At 46.2% G+C, this 19,968-nt stretch overlaps 1 protein-coding gene across 1 annotated transcript in view; it reads left to right on the forward strand.

The window, feature by feature from the left end:
• Nucleotides 1-19,968, forward strand: part of LOC143787874 (P-selectin-like) — a 692,067-nt gene that overhangs the window by 630,901 nt on the left and 41,198 nt on the right. The window contains exon 9 of the mRNA XM_077276995.1: nt 14,588-14,615. Coding sequence (XP_077133110.1) covers nt 14,588-14,615 — 28 coding nt within the window. The remainder of the gene's footprint in view (nt 1-14,587; nt 14,616-19,968) is intronic.

Consider the following 19,968-nt stretch of genomic DNA (forward strand, 5'->3'; position numbering starts at 1 on the left):
GAATGTTGATGCGTTTTTCCTGGCACTTGGTTTGCTTTATGAGGAGCCTAATCTTGAAAATCAGGCTGAAAAGATGTTGCTGGCTATCTCTCAGGGTCAGGACGAAGCTGAGGTATATTGTCAAAAATTTCGGAAATGGTCCGTGTTTACTCAATGGAATGAGTGTGCACTGGCCGCAAATTTCAGAAATGGTCTTTCTGAAGCCATTAAAGATGTGATGGTGGGGTTTCCTATCCCTACAGGTCTGAATGATTCAATGGCTCTGGCCATTCAAATTGATCGACGTTTGCGGGAGCGCAAATCTGTTAATCCTTTGGCGGTGCTGTCTGAACGGTCACCTGATTCTATGCAATGTGACAGAATTCTGACCAGAGCCGAGCGACAAAATCATAGACGTCAAAATGGGTTGTGTTTCTACTGTGGTGATTCAACACATGTTATCTCAGCATGCTCTAAACGTTTAAAGAAAAAAGTTAATCCTGTCGCCATTGGTACTTTTCAGCCTAAGTTTATTTTGTCTGTGACTTTAATTTGTTCATTATCTTCTTACTCAGTTATGGCTTTTGTGGATTCTGGTGCTGCTTTAAGTCTGATGGATTTGTCATTTGCCAAGTGCTGCGGTTTTGTCCTGGAGCCTTTGGAAAATCCTATTCCTCTTAGAGGAATTGATTCTACACCATTGGCAGAGAATAAACCTCAGTATTGGACGCAAGTGACCATGTGCATGACTCCTGTACATCAGGAGGTGATTCGTTTTCTGGTACTGCATAAAATGCATGATGTTGTCGTTTTGGGTCTGCCATGGTTACAGGCCCATAATCCAGTTTTAGATTGGAAAGCTATGACTGTGTCTAGTTGGGGGTGTCAGGGGATTCATGGCGATTCTCCATTAGTGTCTATTGCTTCTTCTACTCCTTCTGGGATCCCTGAGTTTTTGTCAGACTTTCAGGATGTATTTAATGAGGCCAGGTCCAGTGCCCTTCCTCCTCATAGGGACTGTGATTGTGCTATAGATTTGATTCCTGGTAGTAAATTTCCTAAGGGACGACTCTTTAATTTATCTGTGCCAGAGCATGCCGCGATGCGGAGTTATATAAAGGAGTCTTTGGAGAAGGGACATATTCGCCCATCCTCTTCTCCTCTTGGTGCAGGATTCTTTTTTGTGGGCAAGAAAGACGGGTCTTTGAGACCTTGTATAGATTATCGTCTTCTGAATAAGATCACGGTTAAATTTCAGTATCCTTTGCCATTGTTGTCTGATTTGTTTGCTCGGATTAAGGGATCCATGTTATGGTTCTCAATGGCAAGAGAACATAGCCCAGCAAACATAAGAACTAGCTCTTGGAAGGATGGAAACTAAACTGACCATGAACTAAACCTGCCGCACAACTAACAGTAGCCGGGTAGCGTAGCCTGCGTTTTATCCCTAGACGCCCAGCGCCGGCCGGAGGACTAACTAATCCTGGCAGAGGAAAATATAGTCCTGGCTCACCTCTAGAGAAATTTCCCCGAAAGGCAGACAGAGGCCCCCACGAATATTGGCGGTGATTTTAGATGAAATGACAAACGTAGTATGAAAATAGGTTTAGCAAAATTGAGGTCCACTTACTAGATAGCAGGAAGACAGAAAGGGCACTTTCATGGTCAGCTGAAAACCCTATCAAAAAACCATCCTGAAATTACTTTAAGACTCTAGTATTAACTCATAACATCAGAGTGGCAATTTCAGATCACAAGAGCTTTCCAGACACAGAAACGAAACTACAGCTGTGAACTGGAACAAAATGCAAAAACAAACAAGGACTAAAGTCCAACTTAGCTGGGAGTTGTCTAGCAGCAGGAACATGCACAGAAAGGCTTCTGATTACAATGCTGACCGGCATGGAAGTGACAGAGGAGCAAGGCCAAATAGCGACTCCCACATCCTGATGGAAACAGGTGAACAGAAAGGATGATGCACACCAGTTCAATTCCACCAGTGGCCACCGGGGGAGCCCAAAATCCAATTTCACAACAGATCCAGTTGGTTCACCAAGATAGATCTTCGTGGTGCGTATAACCTTGTGCGCATAAAGCAGGGAGATGAATGGAAAACGGCATTTAATACGCCCGAGGGTCATTTTGAGTACCTGGTGATGCCTTTTGGATTATCTAATGCCCCTTCTGTGTTTCAGTCCTTCATGCATGACATCTTCCGGAAATATCTGGATAAATTTATGATTATTTATCTGGATGATATTTTGTTTTTTTCTGATGAATGGGAGTCCCATGTGAACCAGGTCAGGATGGTGTTTCAGGTTCTGCGGGAGAATGCTCTATTTGTGAAGGGCTCAAAATGTATCTTTGGGGTACAGAAGGTTTCTTTTTTGGGTTTTATTTTTTCCCCTTCTACTGTGGAGATGGACCCAGTCAAGGTCCGTGCCATTCATGACTGGATTCAGCCCACATCTGTTAAGAGCCTGCAGAAGTTCTTGTGCTTTGCTAATTTTTACCGTCGGTTTATCGCTAATTTTTCCAGCGTGGTTAAACCTTTGACGGATATGACCAAGAAGGGTTCTGATGTTGCTAATTGGTCTCCTGCGGCCGTGGAGGCCTTTCGGGAGCTGAAGCGTCGGTTTACTTCAGCGCCAGTCTTGTGCCAGCCGGATGTCTCTCTTCCCTTCCAGGTTGAAGTTGATGCTTCTGAGATTGGTGCAGGGGCCGTTTTGTCGCAAAAAAGTTCTGATGGCTCCGTGATGAAGCCATGCGCCTTCTTTTCTAGAAAATTTTCGCCTGCTGAGCGGAACTATGATGTTGGTAATCGGGAGTTGTTGGCTATGAAGTGGGCATTTGAGGAGTGGCGACATTGGCTCGAGGGAGCTAGACATCGTGTGGTGGTCTTGACTGATCATAAAAATCTGATTTACCTCGAGTCTGCCAAGCGCCTGAATCCTAGACAGGCTCGTTGGTCGTTGTTTTTCTCCCGTTTTGACTTTGTGGTCTCGTACCTGCCTGGTTCGAAGAACGTGAAGGCTGATGCACTTTCTAGGAGTTTTGTGCCTGACTCTCCGAGAGTCTCTGAGCCGGCTGGTATTCTCAGAGAGGGAGTGATTTTGTCTGCCATTTCCCCAGATTTGCGACGAGTGCTGCAGAAATTTCAGGCTGATAGGCCTGATCGTTGCCCACCAGAGAGACTGTTTGTCCCTGACAGATGGACCAGCAGAGTTATTTCTGAGGTTCATTCTTCGGTGTTGGCGGGACATCCTGGGATTTTCGGTACCAGAGATTTGGTGGCTAGGTCCTTTTGGTGGCCTTCCTTGTCGCGGGATGTGCGTTCTTTTGTGCAGTTCTGTGGGATTTGTGCTCGGGCTAAGCCTTGCTGTTCTCGTGCCAGTGGGTTGCTTTTGCCCTTGCCTATCCCGAAGAGGCCTTGGACGCACATTTCCATGGATTTCATTTCGGATCTTCCGGTATCACGGAAGATGTCTGTCATCTGGGTGGTGTGTGATCATTTTTCTAAAATGGTCCATTTGGTGCCCTTGCCTAAGTTGCCTTCCTCCTCTGATTTGGTTCCTTTGTTCTTTCAGAATGTGGTTCGTTTGCACGGCATCCCTGAGAATATTGTGTCTGACAGAGGATCCCAGTTTGTGTCCAGATTCTGGCGATCCTTTTGTGCTAAGATGGGTATTGATTTGTCTTTTTCGTCGGCTTTTCATCCTCAGACTAATGGCCAGACCGAGCGAACTAATCAGACGTTGGAGACTTATTTGAGATGTTTTGTTTCTGCTGATCAGGACGACTGGGTTACCTTTTTGCCGAGTTTGCCCTTAATAATCGGGCTAGTTCTGCCACTTTGGTTTCACCCTTTTTCTGCAACTCTGGTTTTCATCCTCGTTTCTCCTCGGGCCAGGTTGAACCTTCTGACTGTCCTGGGGTTGATTCTGTGGTGGATAGGTTGCAGCGGATTTGGAACCATGTGGTGGACAATTTGAAATTGTCACAAGACAAGGCCCAGCGTTTTGCCAACCGCCGCCGTGGTGTGGGTCCCCGACTTCGTGTTGGGGATTTGGTTTGGTTGTCTTCTCGGCATGTTCCTTTGAAAGTCTCCTCTCCTAAGTTCAAGCCTCGCTTTATCGGTCCTTATAAGATTTTGGAAATCCTTAACCCGGAGTCTTTTCGCTTGGACCTTCCAGCGTCATTTGCTATTCATAATGTGCTCCATAGGTCCTTGTTGCGGCGGTACGTGGTGCCTATGGTTCCTGCTGTTGAGCCTCCTGCCCCGGTTTTGGTTGAGGGCGAGTTGGAGTACGTGGTGAAGATTCTGGATTCGTATCTCTAGACGGAGACTCCAGTATTTAGTTAAGTGGAAAGGCTATGGTCAGGAGGATAATTCCTGGGTTGTCGCCTCTGATGTTCATGCGGCTGATTTGGTTCATGCCTTTCACGCTGCTCATCCTGATCGCCCTGGGGGTCTTGGTGAGGGTTCGGTGACCCCTCCTCAAGGGGGGGGTACTGTTGTGAACTGTGTTTCTGGGCTCCCTCTGGTGGTCACTAACGGTATTGTGTTAGGCATGTCTTGTTGCAGGCCTGAGCTCCAGCTGTGTCGTTAAGCAGCGGGGGTTCCCTATTTAAGTCTCCTCTGGACTCAGTCTCTTGCCTGGCATCGTTGTATCCAGACCTATATGGTCTCCTCCGGATTCCTTTCAGTCTGTCTCATGCAAGAAAAGCTAAGTCCGTTTTGAATAATTTGGATCGTTTGCATTTTTCTGTGTTTTTGTCCAGCTTGCTTAATATTGGATTTTCTGTCTCGCTGGAAGCTCTAGGGGGCTGATATTCTCCCTCCGCACCGTCAGTCGGTGTGGGGGTTCTTGAATGTTCAGCGTGGATGTTTTTGTAGGGTTTTCTGCTAACCGCATAGTCCACTATCTATTTTCTGCCTATCTAGACAAGTGGGCCTCACTTTGCTGAATCTAGTTCATCTCTACGTTTGTGTTTTCCTCTTGCCTCACCGTTATTATTTGTTGGGGGCTTCCTTTATCTTTGGGGTTCAATTTCTCTGGAGGCAAGTGAGGTCTTATTTTCCCTCTAGGGGTAGTCAGTTCTCCGGCTGGCTCGAGACGTCTAGAACCAACGTAGGCACGTTCACCGGCTGCTTCTAGTTGTGTGTGTTAGGATCTGTTATGCGGTTAGCCCAGTTTCCACCTCCCTAGAGCAGTATTTATGTTTTTGCTATCTTGCCGGAATATCAGAGATCCTCTACCACTGGGATCATAACACATCATATAATAAACCTAAAGCCGGAAAAAGGAATCTACATTAAGCAAGGCCGGATTCCCAGATTCCAGGGAAAATGCCCAGTCCTGTGGATCACCACGCAGCAGGGAGATGACAATTTTAACCTGCTGAATGGAATCACCGGAGGATCGCGGTCTCAGAGCAAAAAACAATTTACAATTATTTTTAAACCCCCAAAATTTGGACCTATCACCAAAAAACAAATCAGGAGTAGGAATCTTCGGTTCTAATGCTGGAGTCTGAACAATATAATCAGAAATACCCTGTACCCTAGCAGCAAGCTGGTCTACACGAGAAGCTAATTCCTGAACATCCATGCTGGCACAAGACTCCTCAGCCACCCATAAATAAAGAGGGAAAAAAAGACAAAACAGACTGCAGAAAAAAAAATGGCTCAACACTTTTCTTCCCTTCTTCTGAGATGCATTTAACTCATTATGGGCCAGTTGTACTGTTATGATCTGGTGACCTTGGAGCCGCATGAAACTTTCTCTGGAGACGGTGGAATCTGTACTGACCGCAATCCTGAACTAACCCTGCAACTAGAAGTAGCCGTGGGGTGTGCCTAACACTCCCTAGACACCTCGACACAGCCGGAGGAATAAATACCCCTATAGATGGAAATGGGAATGCTATCTTGCCTCAGAGCAGACCCCCAAAGGATAGGTAGCCCCCCACAAATAATGACTGTGAGTAGGAGAAGAATAGGCACACGCAGGTAGAAAACAGAGTTTAGCAGAAGAGGCCACTCTAGCTAAATAGGAAAGGATAGGACAGATAACTAGGCGGTCAGTATTAAAACCCTTCCAAAAATATCCACAGCAGATAATACAAAAAGTTCCACAACCTAACTAAAGACATGGAATGTATATTTGCCACTCCAGAGAATCCAGCAAGACTGAGAAAATACTGACACAATCTAAGCTGGACAAGAAAACACAAAGAATAGCACTGAATTGTGAAGCACACAACATGTGTGCCACAGGGAAAAAGAACCAGAGACTTATGTTTGCTGATTTGGCAGAAAGGCAGGAGGAACCAGGCAGAGGTCCTACACCTCCCAACAACAATTGACAACTGGCAAGGACTAATGAATCCTGCACGCCTAAATACCCCAGTCAGACCTGCAATCAGCAGATACACCTGACCAGGGCTGCAACTCAGGGGCAACTGCATTACCACCTACAACCACTGGAGGGAGCCCAAAAGCAGAATTCACAACAGGAAGGAGCGCCATTTGAAATGCAGACTTAGATGGATTGGTCTGCAGGCGTCATGTTGCATTTGCAGAGTCCCTGATGTACCTAAACAGTAGAAACTCCCCACAAGTGACCCCATATTGGAAACTAGACCCCCCAAGGAACTTATCTAGATGTGTTGTGAGAACTTTGAACCAACAAGTGTTTCACTACAGTTTATAACGCGGAGCCGTGAAAATAAAAAATATTTTTTTTTCCACGAAAATGATATTTTAGCCCCCACATTTTTTTTCCCAAGGGTAACAGGAGAAATTGGACCACAAAAGTTGTTGTCCAATTTGTGCAGAGTACCCTGATACCCCGTATATGGGGAGGAACCACTGTTTGGCGCACGGCAGAGCTCGGAAGGGAAGGAGCACTGTTTTACTTGTTCAAAGCAGAATTGGCTGGAATTGAGATCAGACGCCATGTCGCGTTTGGAGCGCCCCTGATGTGCCTAAACAGTGGAAACCCCCCAATTCTAACTGAAATCCTAACCCCAACCCTAACCCCAGCCCTAACCCTAGCCCTAACCCCAACCCTAACCCTAACCCTAATGGGAAAATGGAAATAAATACATTTTTTTAAATTTTATTATTTTTCCCTAACTAAGGGGGTGATGAAGGGGGGTTTGATTTACTTTTATAGTGTTTTTTTGGCTGATTTTTATGATTGGCAGCCGTCACACACTAAAAGATGCTTTTTATTGGAAAAAATAGTTTTTGCATCACCACATTTTGAGAGCTATAATTTATCCATATTTTTCCCACAGAGTCATGTGAGATCTTGTTTTTTGCGGGACGAGTTGACGTTTTTATTGGTAACATTTTCGGGCATGTGACATTTTTTGATCGCTTTTTATTCCGTTTTTTGGGAGGCGGAATGAACAAAAGCCAGCAATTCCTGAAATTCTTTTAGGGGGGCGTTTATAGCGTTCCACGTGTGGTAAAATTGATAAAGCAGCATTATTCTTCAGGTCAGTACGATTACAGCGATACCTCATTTATATTTTTTTTATGTTTTGGCGCTTTTACACAATGAAAACTATTTTATATAAAAAAAATAATTGTTTTTGCATCGCTTTATTCTGAGAGCTATAACTTTTTTATTTTTCTGCTGATGATGATGTATGGTGGCTTTTTTTTTGCGGGACAAGATGACGTTTTCAGCGGTACCATGGTTATTTATATCCGTCTTTTTGATCGCGTGCTATTCCACTTTTTGTTCGCCTGTATGATAATAAAGCGTTTTTTGCCTTTTTTTTTTTTTTTTTTTTGCGGTGTTCACTGAAGGGGTTAACTAGTGGGATAGTTTTATAGAGCGGGTCGTTATGGACGCGGCGATACCAAATATGTGTACTTTTATTGTTTTTTTTAATTTACATAAATAAATGGATTTACTGGGAAATGTTTGTTTTTTTCCTTTATTTGGGGATTTTTTTTTTTTTTTTTATACATTCTATTTTTTTTTTTTTTTACTTTCTACTATTGTCCCAGGGTGGGACATCACTGTATTACATCAGATCGTTGATCTGACAGTGTGCATAGCACTCTGTCAGATCAACGATCTGACAGGCAAGTTTAGGAAGCTTTCCGGCGCCTGCTCTCAGTAACACACAGCAGGCGCCGGCTAGCCAGGGCATTTCATGACCCGGAAGGAGTCCCACAGCCATCTTGGATCCGGGGACTCCTTCCGGATCACCGGAGCAACACGATCTCATTGCGTTGCTCTGGTGGGAGAGCGCAGGGAGCCCCCGTCCCTGCGCAATCCCCCTCTATGCCGCTGTCACTACTGACAGCGGCATCAGAGGGGTTAAATGCCCGCGATCGGCGCTAGCGCTGATCGTGGGCATTGCTGCGGGGTGTCAGCTGTCATATACAGCTGGCACCCGCACCCGATCACCGCGGTGCTCAGCGCGAGACCGCGGTGATCGGTGCGCCATTCTAGTACTGCTGCTGGCACAAATGCAGTGCCGGCAGCGCAGTACTAGTACGGCGCATGTCGCGAAGGGGTTAATAAAGAGTGATACAAACACCTGACCCAAGACAAGCCCAGCAGCAGAGGAAAAAGACAAGCAGCCAGAACTTCATAAGAAAATGGCGGATAGTCACAAACTAAACAGATTCTAACACTCACGTTCTCTATGTCCTCCAGGTTGGTAGGACACTACCCGTACGACAGGTAGCTCGAGATTTTTACAGGGCCTGTATCACGACCCGGGCTCTATTGTGTCCTCAGGTTTCAATGGTGGACAGGTGACTAGTAATCCAGCTGTCCTGCCAATTTCTACTGTGAGACGTAGAGTCCTTCACAACCCCGGTCTTCCAGCTACAGGTATCTGCGCTCAGTAGGGAGGTAGCTCAGTCACAGCTAACCCCTCCAAGTTCTTCACTCTCCTGCACTTCTCTTCCCCTATACACTCTCTACAGCTTGTTCTGCTTTCTTTTCTGTCTCTTTCCAGGAGCTGCAGCACCCTCGTGGCTACACGGCCCCTCTTGTCCCTTTGGCCTCAGACTGCTCCTGCCTGCTGTCTGGCACTCACTAACTAACTTCCCCTAAAGACCAGAATATATATATAGGGGAGCCACCCACAAGCTGGATCAGAGCTCCACCTTCTGGCTTGGAGTATGAACATGTTCCATGCTTGTGATTACCTACTAAAAGAGATCCTTCCTTGCTTCCAAGCATGACATCACTCTTCCCGTGAGGAAAGCAATGTCACTAACAACCAGGAACCTGGGGTGTTACATAATCACCCTGTATGGTTCCTTGCTCCATCTCATCGTGCTCTGCCTGCAATGCATCCTCTCTGATTGTGAGCAGAGTGCATTTCAGAACACAGAGTAGCGGGATGGTGATGCTAATTATGGTGACATCACCGCTCACCATCTTGGTGGAGTCCTCAAAGTTTTGGAGGATGGTACATATGTCTGACATCCATGTCCACTTCTGAGGTCTTATGTGTGTCTGAACTGAATACCGATGGCCTTGTTGATGCTGGTAGTCAACAACTGCCCTCTTCTGCTCACAAATCTTTTCCGACATCTGCAGAGTTCCAACGCATGGGGACATCACACACCAGTGGGTGAGCCAGAACCTGTAAACGCTGCTGAAGCACGGCAAGGGTGTAGGAAGCTGTAGCTGACTTTCTAAAATGGGCACACAGGTGGCGAACTTTGACAAGCAGATCCGGCAGCTCTTGGTTAGGTTTTGAGAAACCGCTGAACCAAGAGGTTAAGCACATGGGTCAGGCATGGTACGTGTGTGAGCTCACCTCACCTCAGAGCCGCCATCAGGTTCTGGCCAGTGTCACACATGACCATGCCTAATTGTAGGTTCAGCGGTGTCAGCCAAAGATCTACCTGCTCTTTCAGAGCTGTCCACAACTATACAGCAATGTGTGTTTGTCACCTAAGCATTTTAACTTCAGCACAGCCTGTTGCCACTTGGATGAGGCAGTGCTGCAGTGCTTCCAGCTTGTGACTGATGTGGTCATTTCAGAGATGGAGGCTGAAGAGGAGGAGGTGCAGGAGCTGTAGACTGTGGGTGCAACCCTGATTGACCTAGGGCCTGCAATCCTCGGTGTCGGGAGGATGTATTCCATCCCAAGGTCTGACTGGGTTCCGGCTTCTACTATGTTAACCTAGTGTGACGTCAGAGAGATGTACTGTCCCTGCCTACAAGCACTTGTCCACATGCCCGTGGTTAGGTGGACTTTCCCAGTAACTGCATTGTTGAGGGCACAGCTAATGTTGTGGGACACGTGCTTGTGTAATGCAGGGACGGCACACAGGGAGAAATAGTGATGGCTGGTAACTGAGTACCTTGGGATGTCCACTGCCATCAGGTTGCGGAAAGCTTCCATCTCCATGGGCCTAAAAGGCAACATTTCTGCAAGCTGTCGCGAAATGTGGGAATTTAGTAGTGTGGCCTATGGGACATTGGCTGCGTATTTGTGCATGCATTCCAAGGACTGGGGTATGGACAACTGAACGCTGTGCTGGGACAAGGACGTGGACATGCTTGCTGATGGTGGTAGCTGAGTGTGTGCAACATCAGGTGCAGGGCAGGAGACATCTACGCATGCACCATGGACAGAGGATTGGCTTGCATGCACAACAGCAAAAGAAGCAGTGGTGTCACCCGCAGACACTGTTCCTGGACCCTGGGTTTTGACCCACAAAGTCGGGTGCTTTGCTGCCATGTGCCTAATCATGCTGGTGGAGGTCAGGCTTCTAGTTTTGCTACCCCTGCTGATGCTGGCCTGGCAGGTAGTCAAAAATGGCCTTTTTGAGGTTATTGACAGAGACTTTAAAAACAGCCAGACTCGGGAAGACCTAACAGTTGGACTGGCAACTTCTGCTGCTTCTTCCTGCCTGTTGGGGTGCTCCTCCTCTCTCCCCCTGTGTGCTGCTGTCCTCACTCTGCATGTCCTCCTGCCAGCTTGGGCCAGTTACTATATCATCCACCACCTCATCTTCCACTTCCGCACTCTGGTCCTCCTCCTGACTTTCTGGCAATTGTCTCATTGTGGCACCCCAGGAGTCCGGTTGCCAAGGACAATTGGGCCACAGGACTATGTGTGGCCAGGACCTCACTTGTATATAGTTATCAACTTGGCTCAGGAATAACCAGTGGACAATGACGCATGGATTAATCATCACCAGGACTATTTTTGAGCTTTGGTTTTTGTAACTTTTATTTTTGAAATCTTGTAAATAGTTATAATTGTTCACCTGTTAACATGTTATATTTTCTCAGTCCGGGAGTACTGAATTTCACTGGGGGGGGTCCGGTTGCCACAGTGGCATTGCCTCTCTCACAGGGGGTGATGTCATGCTTAGAAGCAAGGAGGGGTTCCCTTACCAGGTAACACCAGCATCCAACACTTTTCCTACTCCAGACTGGAAGGGGGAGTTCTATCACCCGGTTTCAGGGGAGCTTCCCTATAAGTTCTGGCCTGGAGATGGAGTTACGGAGTGAGCAGAACCTGGGGAGTGGAGCTGTAACCAAGCTCACCTCAGAACTGAACGCTAGAATCTGGAAGTCAGGGAACTGCAAGCTCCCTGGCCACACCGAACACTCGGAAGCACCACTGCAGACGAAGAGCCCAGGACTGCCAGTGAAAAGGCTATGCTCGTGATAGGCTCACGCTGTGTGCCATACAGGTAAGAAGCAACACGCAAGAGAAGAACTTCAGCAGAGCTTAAAGCAGAAAGGACCTAAGAGAACAGCGCAGTAGGTTGGCCTCCAAACCCACCTGGCTAGGTGGATCCTAAGTTGCTTCTAGGCTGCCCAGACCCCATCACCAACTGTTACCTGTGCCCAGGACTGCACCTGCAACTAACAAGTAAAGGTAAAGGAAACTGCAGTTCTTGTGTCCTCTAGTCATTTTCTGCACCCTCAGTCCTGCACCCCAACGTCTACGATCCCTTACCAACTATACTGGTAGCCCTGGGGCCCCACTCCACTTGAGGGGAGCCGAACCATCCCAGCTGCGTCACCATCGGCCCCAGCAGTCCCCTTAAGCAGCGTCGGCCACTCATTGCCGAACACCACAGATGGCGTCACGTTAAATCCCCTACAAACTTTCCCTCATCATTTTTATAGGATGCCCAGGGCCATGGACTGGGTCACAGCTGCCAAGATAACCCCCCGAAGAACCATCGGACCCAGCCCGAGTACCCCACGGCCCTAGCAGGCGCTCCATCATCATCGTCCACCTCTTGGGACACTTTCCCACCGTCGCCTTCGTGTGACCGTGGATGCTCAAATATTTGAGCATCGCTACATGCGATTTCCTCTTGCCTCCCTTCAAGTGGACCGGGCGAGAGGCCCGAATCTCTAATCTCGGGTATGCACCGAATATCACAGGTGCTCGAGTGACATGATCGAGTCCCTGCCCTACATGTTTCATGCTGTTAGACACCAAAAAAAAAACATTGCAGGGAGCTGTGATACTCTATGCATATCCGAACACCCGATGCACTTGAGTAGCGGGGACTTGCGCTCAACACCAGCTGTCATATCGTCATCATTTTTTTTTACTTTTGAAAACCCCCCAATTCTAACTCCAACTCTAAAGCAGCCCCAGCCCCAACCGCAACACACCCCTAACCCTAATCTCAACCTTAACTCTAATCTCAACCCTAACCCTAACCACAACTCTAACCCCATCACAATCCTAACCCTAACCCAACCCTAACCCCAACACCACCCTAACTCCAACCCCCACCCTAAACCCTAACACAATCCCAACCCTAAAACAGCCCTAATCCTAAAACAATCCTAACCTTAACACAACCCTAACCACAGCCCTAATCCCAACCTTATCCCCAACCCTAACCCTAACCACAGCTCTTAACGCCAGCCCTAATCCCAACCCTAAGAATGGAAAAAACGACAATTTTTTTATTTTTATATTTTTCTCTAACTAACAGGGTGACAAAGGGGGTTTGATTTACTATTATTTTGATCACAATCAATAGGAAAAATTTCCTATTGTTGCTGGGTACTGGCTGGCAGATCTCAGTGGATGCATTGCGCATGTGCCCTCCATTTTCTTCCAGGGACATGACATGGAGGGTCGGGGATGCAGCAGGAGGGCTTAGGGATGGCGGAGGTACCAGGAGGGTTTGGGGGACTCCATTTCTCTCTCCTATGATATGCTACAACATATCAGAGGAGAGAGAAATTAATTGAAAATCAGACTTTTTTTTGTGATCGCCGTTATTCGGTGATAACGTGAAGCGGACCGTAGTCAAGACCCCAGTGAAGCTGGGGGGGGCGCAATACCCTTATTTCTAAGCGCCTTTAAAAAGCGGCGATGAAGAATAAGTACCCTTAACTATCTCTCCTTCAAACCACATATCCAAGCCCTTTCCACTTCCTAACAACTTCAACTCAAAAATATTTAACAAATCCGTACATTCCTCAACCAAAAATCTGCAAAAACCCTAGTCCATGCCCTCATCATCTCTCACCTTGACTACTGCAACCTCCTGCTCTGTGGCCTCCCCTCTAACACTCTCGCACCCCTCCAATCTATTCTAAACTCTGCTGCCCGACTAATCCACCTGTCCCCCCGCTATTCCCCGGCCTCTCCCCTCTGTCAATCCCTTCACTGGCTCCCCATTGCCCAGAGACTCCACTACAAAACCCTAACCATGACGTACAAAGCCATCCACAACTTGTCTCCTCCATACATCTGTGACCTCGTCTCCCGGTACTTACCTACACGCAACCTCCGATCCTCACAAGATATCCTTCTCTACTCCCCTCTTATCTCCTCTTCCCACAATCTTATACAAGATTTCTCTCGCGTTTCACCTCTACTCTGGAACCCTCTACCTCAACACATCAGACTCTCGCCTTCCATCGAAACCTTCAAAAAGAGCCTGAAGACCCACCTCTTCCGACAAGCCTACAACCTGCAGTAACCACCGATCAACCAAACCGCTGCATGACCAGCTCTATCCTCACCTACTGTATTCTCACCCATCCCTTGTAGATTGTGAGCCTTCGCGGGCAGGGTCCCCTCTCCTCCTGTACCAGTTATGACTTGTATTGTTTAAGATTATTGTACTTGTTTTTATTATGTATACCCCTCCTCACATGTAAAGTGCCATGGAATAAATGGCGCTATAACAATAAATAATAATAATAATAATAATAGCTGCCACCATTAAAAGGCGTATCAGCAGTTGTTAAGGGGTTAAAACTTTCATGGGAGTGCTTCTTTCATTAATTTGGCACTGTGAACTCTGGGAAGACTAGCATAGCATGGAGTTGTGCTTTTCCAGTCATGATGATTCGGTCCCATTCACTTAATTGCAGCATTTCTGCAGTTTCTATCACATCACAGTGGGTGGTCATAAGTGTTGCTGTGCATGGAAAAATAGTACAACCAAGTACAACCAAGCATCATTTGGGGTCTCATAGGTCAGAATATGATATTCATTAGGTGATGACATATTTTATAAATATGGCATCATTTTATGAAAGGGGAATACACCTTTAATTCATTATTCTTCTAGCAAAGTTTTACTTTAACATTCTTCTTTTTTTATTGATAGGAAATGCAGGACTCCTGAAAGAAGACAAGTAAGTACATCTATTTTAATTTTTTTCTCCCTGGAATGACACAATTTTTTACATCTTAAAGGCAATCTGTCAGTAGGGCCAACCTTCCTAAACCCTCTTCATGAGCATGTAGATCATAGAAAGCTGAAGAAAAGTATATCGGCAATCCAATGTCTTATTCCAGAAAAATCCATGTTTTTCTTATATATAAATGATCTGTTTAGAACTATGGGCCGGATATTGATCTGCATGAGAATCTGCCTTCAGAGCTAATTTTAAAAGAGAATTTTACAAGTGTGAGACATGTACTGTAAATAACACAAGAGTAGAATGGAATTTTGTCTCCTTATAAACACATTTGCTGCAGCTCTCACAGCTCTCCTGTATTAAAAGGATAGTTTGTGGATCAAATCCGCGCTGCCATAATGATACAAATTCAGATGTAATGAAAAACAGATGTCTTTGTGGTAACATCCTGATGAAGAGGTCATATAAACCTTGAAACGCGTTGAATAAACCACCAGAGTTTTTCATTACATCTGAATTTGTATAACGAATAGAAGCGGAGACACAGGTGATGAAGTTCACATTCATCTTTTATTTTTTGAGTGGAACCTCGGGACCTCGGTCCGGGGGGCTCCGAAAGGGGCGTAACTAGTGAGCCCCAGGTATCCGCAGTAAGATCCCTCGAGCAGGACCAGAATGGAATACCTGGGGACACAGGTGCTACCTCCAGTTAGACCTCGGACACGTGGCAGATGTCCTAGCGGGACAAATGGATAAACAGATATAACAGATATGGAGGAGCTGACCGGCGGACACCGGGTATGAGATATGAAGCTGGCTCTGGCGAGGGAAGTCAGATTCCATCTAGATGGGAGGAAGCTCCAGCACCTTTAGGCCATGTTCACACTTTGCGGTGTGCTCTGCAGGTTTATCCCGCAGTGGAATTGATAAAACTGCAGGGCAAAACCGCTGCGGTTATCCCTGCAGATTTATCGCGGTTTGTTCCGCGGTTTCCGCTGCGGGATTACTCCTGTACTATTGATGCTGCATATGCAGCAATATGCAGCATCAATAGTAATGATAAAAATAATAAAAATTGGTTATACTCACCCTCCGATGTCCGGATCTCCTCGGCGCTGCACGCGGCGCTCCGGTTCCAAAGATGCTGTGCCGAGAAGGACCTTCGTGACGTCACGGTCATGTGACAGAGGCGTCATCACGGTCATGTGACCGCGACGTCACCACAGGTCCTGCTCGCACAGCAAACCGAAGACCGGACGGCCGCGGGCAGCGCTGAGAGGTGAGTATAGCATCATTTTTTATTTTAATTCTTTTTTTTTTTACACTATTTATGCTTCCCAGGGCCTGGAGGAGAGTCTCCTCTCCTCCACCCCGGGTACCATCTGCACATTATCCGCTTACTTCCCGCAAAGTGGGCACAGCCCCATGCGGGAAGTAAGCGGTTCAATGCATTTTTATGGGTGCAGAATCGCTGCGATTCTGCACAAAGAAATGACATGCTGCGGGTTTTAAACCGCTGCGTTTCTGCGCGGTTTTTCCCGCAGCATGTGCACAGCGGTTTGCGGTTTCCATAGGGTTTACATGTTAATGTAAATGCTATGGAAACTGCTGCGGACCCGCAGCATCAAAATCGCCGCGGATCCGCGGTAAAAACCGCAAAGTGTGAACATGGCCTTAGCGTCATCCAGGGGTCCGGATGGCGAGTAGCGGTTCGGGATGGCACTTGAGTATAAAGGTACAGGTGTTGTCTTAGAATAGCCAAACCACTGGTCACTGATATTCTTCGGAAACAAACAGTATAAGCAGAGTGCAAAATGGAATGCTATAACAGAGCAGACAGGACAGGAACAGAACCGGAAATAGCAAGAGTAGATGCTCGTTGCTCCGGCACCCTCTCTATGATGGAGGGGCCAGAAGTAGTAATCAGTGCGCTGTCATTGGTTAATTAAGATTTTAAAAAAATGTGTGCTGTCCCTTTTAAGAGACTGGAGGTAAGCCTGCGGGTGTCCTAAGCATTCTCCCTGGATGCCTGCTGGCAGCGTGCCAGGAATTGGGGGAGAGAGAAGCAGCAGCAGGATGATGAGGGACAGACAGAGAGCGAGGATCCAGAGAAGGACCTCGCAGAGGTACAGGGGCAGCCTCGGGAGAAGGAGCGGGTGAGGGACCAGAACTGGGGGCAGCGCCAGAACCGGGTGCAGGGCCAGAACCGAATGTAACAATTTGTATCATTATGGCAGCATGGATTTAATCCACAAACTATCCTTTTATAACGTCTCTGAGAAGGTCGTATCGGCGGCCCGTGGATCTGCAGCAGCCGATACATACATGCTTTTGCTTTACACCACCAGGTGAGCAGCTCCTTGTTAATAACTGCAAATAATCCGAAGGATAAGACCCTATTTGCATTTTTCTTCTCTCCTTAATCTACTAGCGTTCCTGTATTGCAATACTGACTGCTTGTCAGATGGAAGCTGCTGCAGCATTAGAGGATAGTTTCAGATGTGTTTAAAGGGGTTGTCCAGCCATAGGGCACAAGTCTGCAGTCACCCTATATGAGGATTCTCTAGTGCCTGAGCAGGGAGCTGCAGGTGCGTTACATCAAGTATTGCATATATGCGGCAACATAAGGACGGAAGTATGCAAATTGCAAATAATATGACCGCCCAGACCCAGCACCAGAAACGCCTCACTGTGCGCAGTGCACACGCTGTGTGGATTCAAAAGTCTGTAGTCGCAAAGAGTGACTGCAAACATTTAGCTCAAGACTGCACAACACCAGAGAGAGCAGAGAACAACTGTAACATATTATACTGGTAACTCTCCCTTTTATTTAAAATAACCTGTGGAGGCAGATTCTCATGCAGATCTTTGTCAGGCCCATAGATCTTAACAGTTAATTTACATAAAAGAATAAAGTTGATGTCTCAGGAATAAGGCACAAGATCGCAGATATAAAAGTATAATTTTTCAGTTTCCTATGACCTACATTCCCATATAGACAGCTTAGGAGGGTTGATCCTACTGACAGATTCCCTTAACCCCTTAGTGACAGAACCAATTTGGTACTTAATGACCAAGCCAATTTTAACAATTCTGACCACTGTCACTTTATGAGGTTATAACTCGGGAACGCTTCAACGGATCCCGCTGATTCTGAGTTTGTTTTTTCGTGACATATTGTACTTCATGGTAGTGGTAACATTTCTTCGATATTACTTGCGTTTAGTTATGAAAAAAATGGAACTATGGCGAAAATTTTGAAAATTTTACAATTTTCAAACTTTGAATTTTTATGCCCTTACATCAGAGAGATATGTCACACAAAATGGTCAATGAATAACATTTCGCATATGTCTACTTTACATCAGCACAATTTTGGAAGCAAAATTTTTTTATTAGGGAGTTGTAAGGGTTAAAATTTGACCAGCAATTTCTTATTTTTACAACAAAATTTACAAAACCATTTTTTTTAGTGACCACCTCATATTTGAAGTCATTTTAGGGGTCTATGTGACAGAAAATACCCAAAAGTGACACCATTCTAAAAACTGCACCCCTCAAGGTGCACAAAACCACATTCAAGAACTTTATTAACCCTTCAGTTGCTTCACAGGTACTGAAGCAATGTGGAAGGAAAAAATGAACATTTAACTTTTTTTCACAAACATTTTACTTCAGAACCAATTTTTTTTATTTTCACAAGTGTAAAAAGAGAAAATGAACCACAAAATTTGTTGTGCAATTTGTCCGGAGTATGCTGATACCCCACATGTGGGGGTGAACCACTGTTTGGGTGCACAGCATAGCTCAGAAGGGTAGGAGCGCCATTTGACTTTTTCAACACAGAATTCCCTGGAATTGAGATCGGACACCATGTCGCATTTGGAGAGCCGCTGATGTGCCTAAACAGTGGAAACCCCACCACAAGTGACACCATTTTGGAAACTAGACCCCCTAAGGAACGTATCTAGCTGTGTGGTCAACACTTTGAACCTCCAAGTGCTTCACACAAGTTTATAACGTAGAGCCGAAAAAATTAAAAATCATATTTTTTTCACAAAAATGATATTTTTGCCCCCAATATTTAATTTTCCCAAGGGTAGCAAGAGAAATTTGACCCCAAAAGTTGTTGTACAAATTGTCCTGAGTATGTTGATACCCCATATATGGGGGTAAACCTCTGTTTGGGTGCACTGCGGAGCTCGGAAGGGAAGGAGCGCCTTTTGACTTTTTAATCTCTTAATTGTGAGAGTGGATGCCATTTCGGGTTTGTAGATGTGCCTAACAGTAGAAACCCCCCACAACTAACCCCATTTTGGAAACTACATACCTCAAAGATTTTAATCAGGGGTATATTGAGCAATTTGAACCAACATGTACGAAACAGAGTTTTATAACATTAGGTCGTCATATTGAAAAAATTCTTTTTTTTCTCAAAAATCTTGTTTTAGACCTGAATTTCTCACTTTTTTCAGAAATAACACCAAAAAGTGGACCCCACAATTCGTTACCCACTTTATTATGAGCACAGCGATATCCCATATGTAGTCAAAAAGTTCTGTTTGGACAAATGGCAGGGCTTGGACAGAAAGGGGCACAATGTGACAAATTTGGCTTTATTTGAAATAGATTGTTATATTGGCAGAGCCTGTATGGTTCAAGAGCAACAGAAATCCCCCATAAATGCCTAATTCTGCATTCAGGACCTGAAATTACGTCACGGCTTGCTGTGATTGGTCGCGTCGCGGTCACATGGGCGGCACGCAACCAATCACAAGCCGTGACGTAATTTTAAAATGCGCGCGTTTCCTGCCTCCCGTGACGTCACGGCTTGTGATTGGTCGCGTCGCCCATGTGACTGCGACGCGACCAATCACAAGCCGGAACGTAATTTTAAAATCCTGAATGCCTAGAATTAGGCATTGAGGACCTGAAAATTACGTCACGGCTTGCTGTGATTGGTCGCGTCGCGGCCACATGGGCGGCACGCGACCAATCACAAGCCGTGACGTCACGGAAGGAAGTAAACGCGCGCATTTTAAGCATGCTGCCGGTTCCCTCGGTGAGGTCCAGGCTGCGTCGGAGAGGTGAGTATAGCAATATTTTTTATTTTAATTCTTTATTTTACACATTAATGTTGTTTCGATACCGATACCCGATACCACAAAAGTATCGGATCTCGGTATCGGAATTCCGATACCCGCAAGTATCGGCCGATACCCGATACTTGCGGTATCGGAATGCTCAACACTAGTCATTATACCGCGGTGGTGGGACTGCGGTACTTGGTCCTTCCTCTGAAGCTTCAGCAGTGATGACGGACTCTGGAGGATCCTGTGGAGGAAGA

The sequence above is a fragment of the Ranitomeya variabilis genome, chromosome 8, assembly GCF_051348905.1.
Source record: "Ranitomeya variabilis isolate aRanVar5 chromosome 8, aRanVar5.hap1, whole genome shotgun sequence".
Lineage (NCBI taxonomy): Eukaryota > Metazoa > Chordata > Amphibia > Anura > Dendrobatidae > Ranitomeya > Ranitomeya variabilis.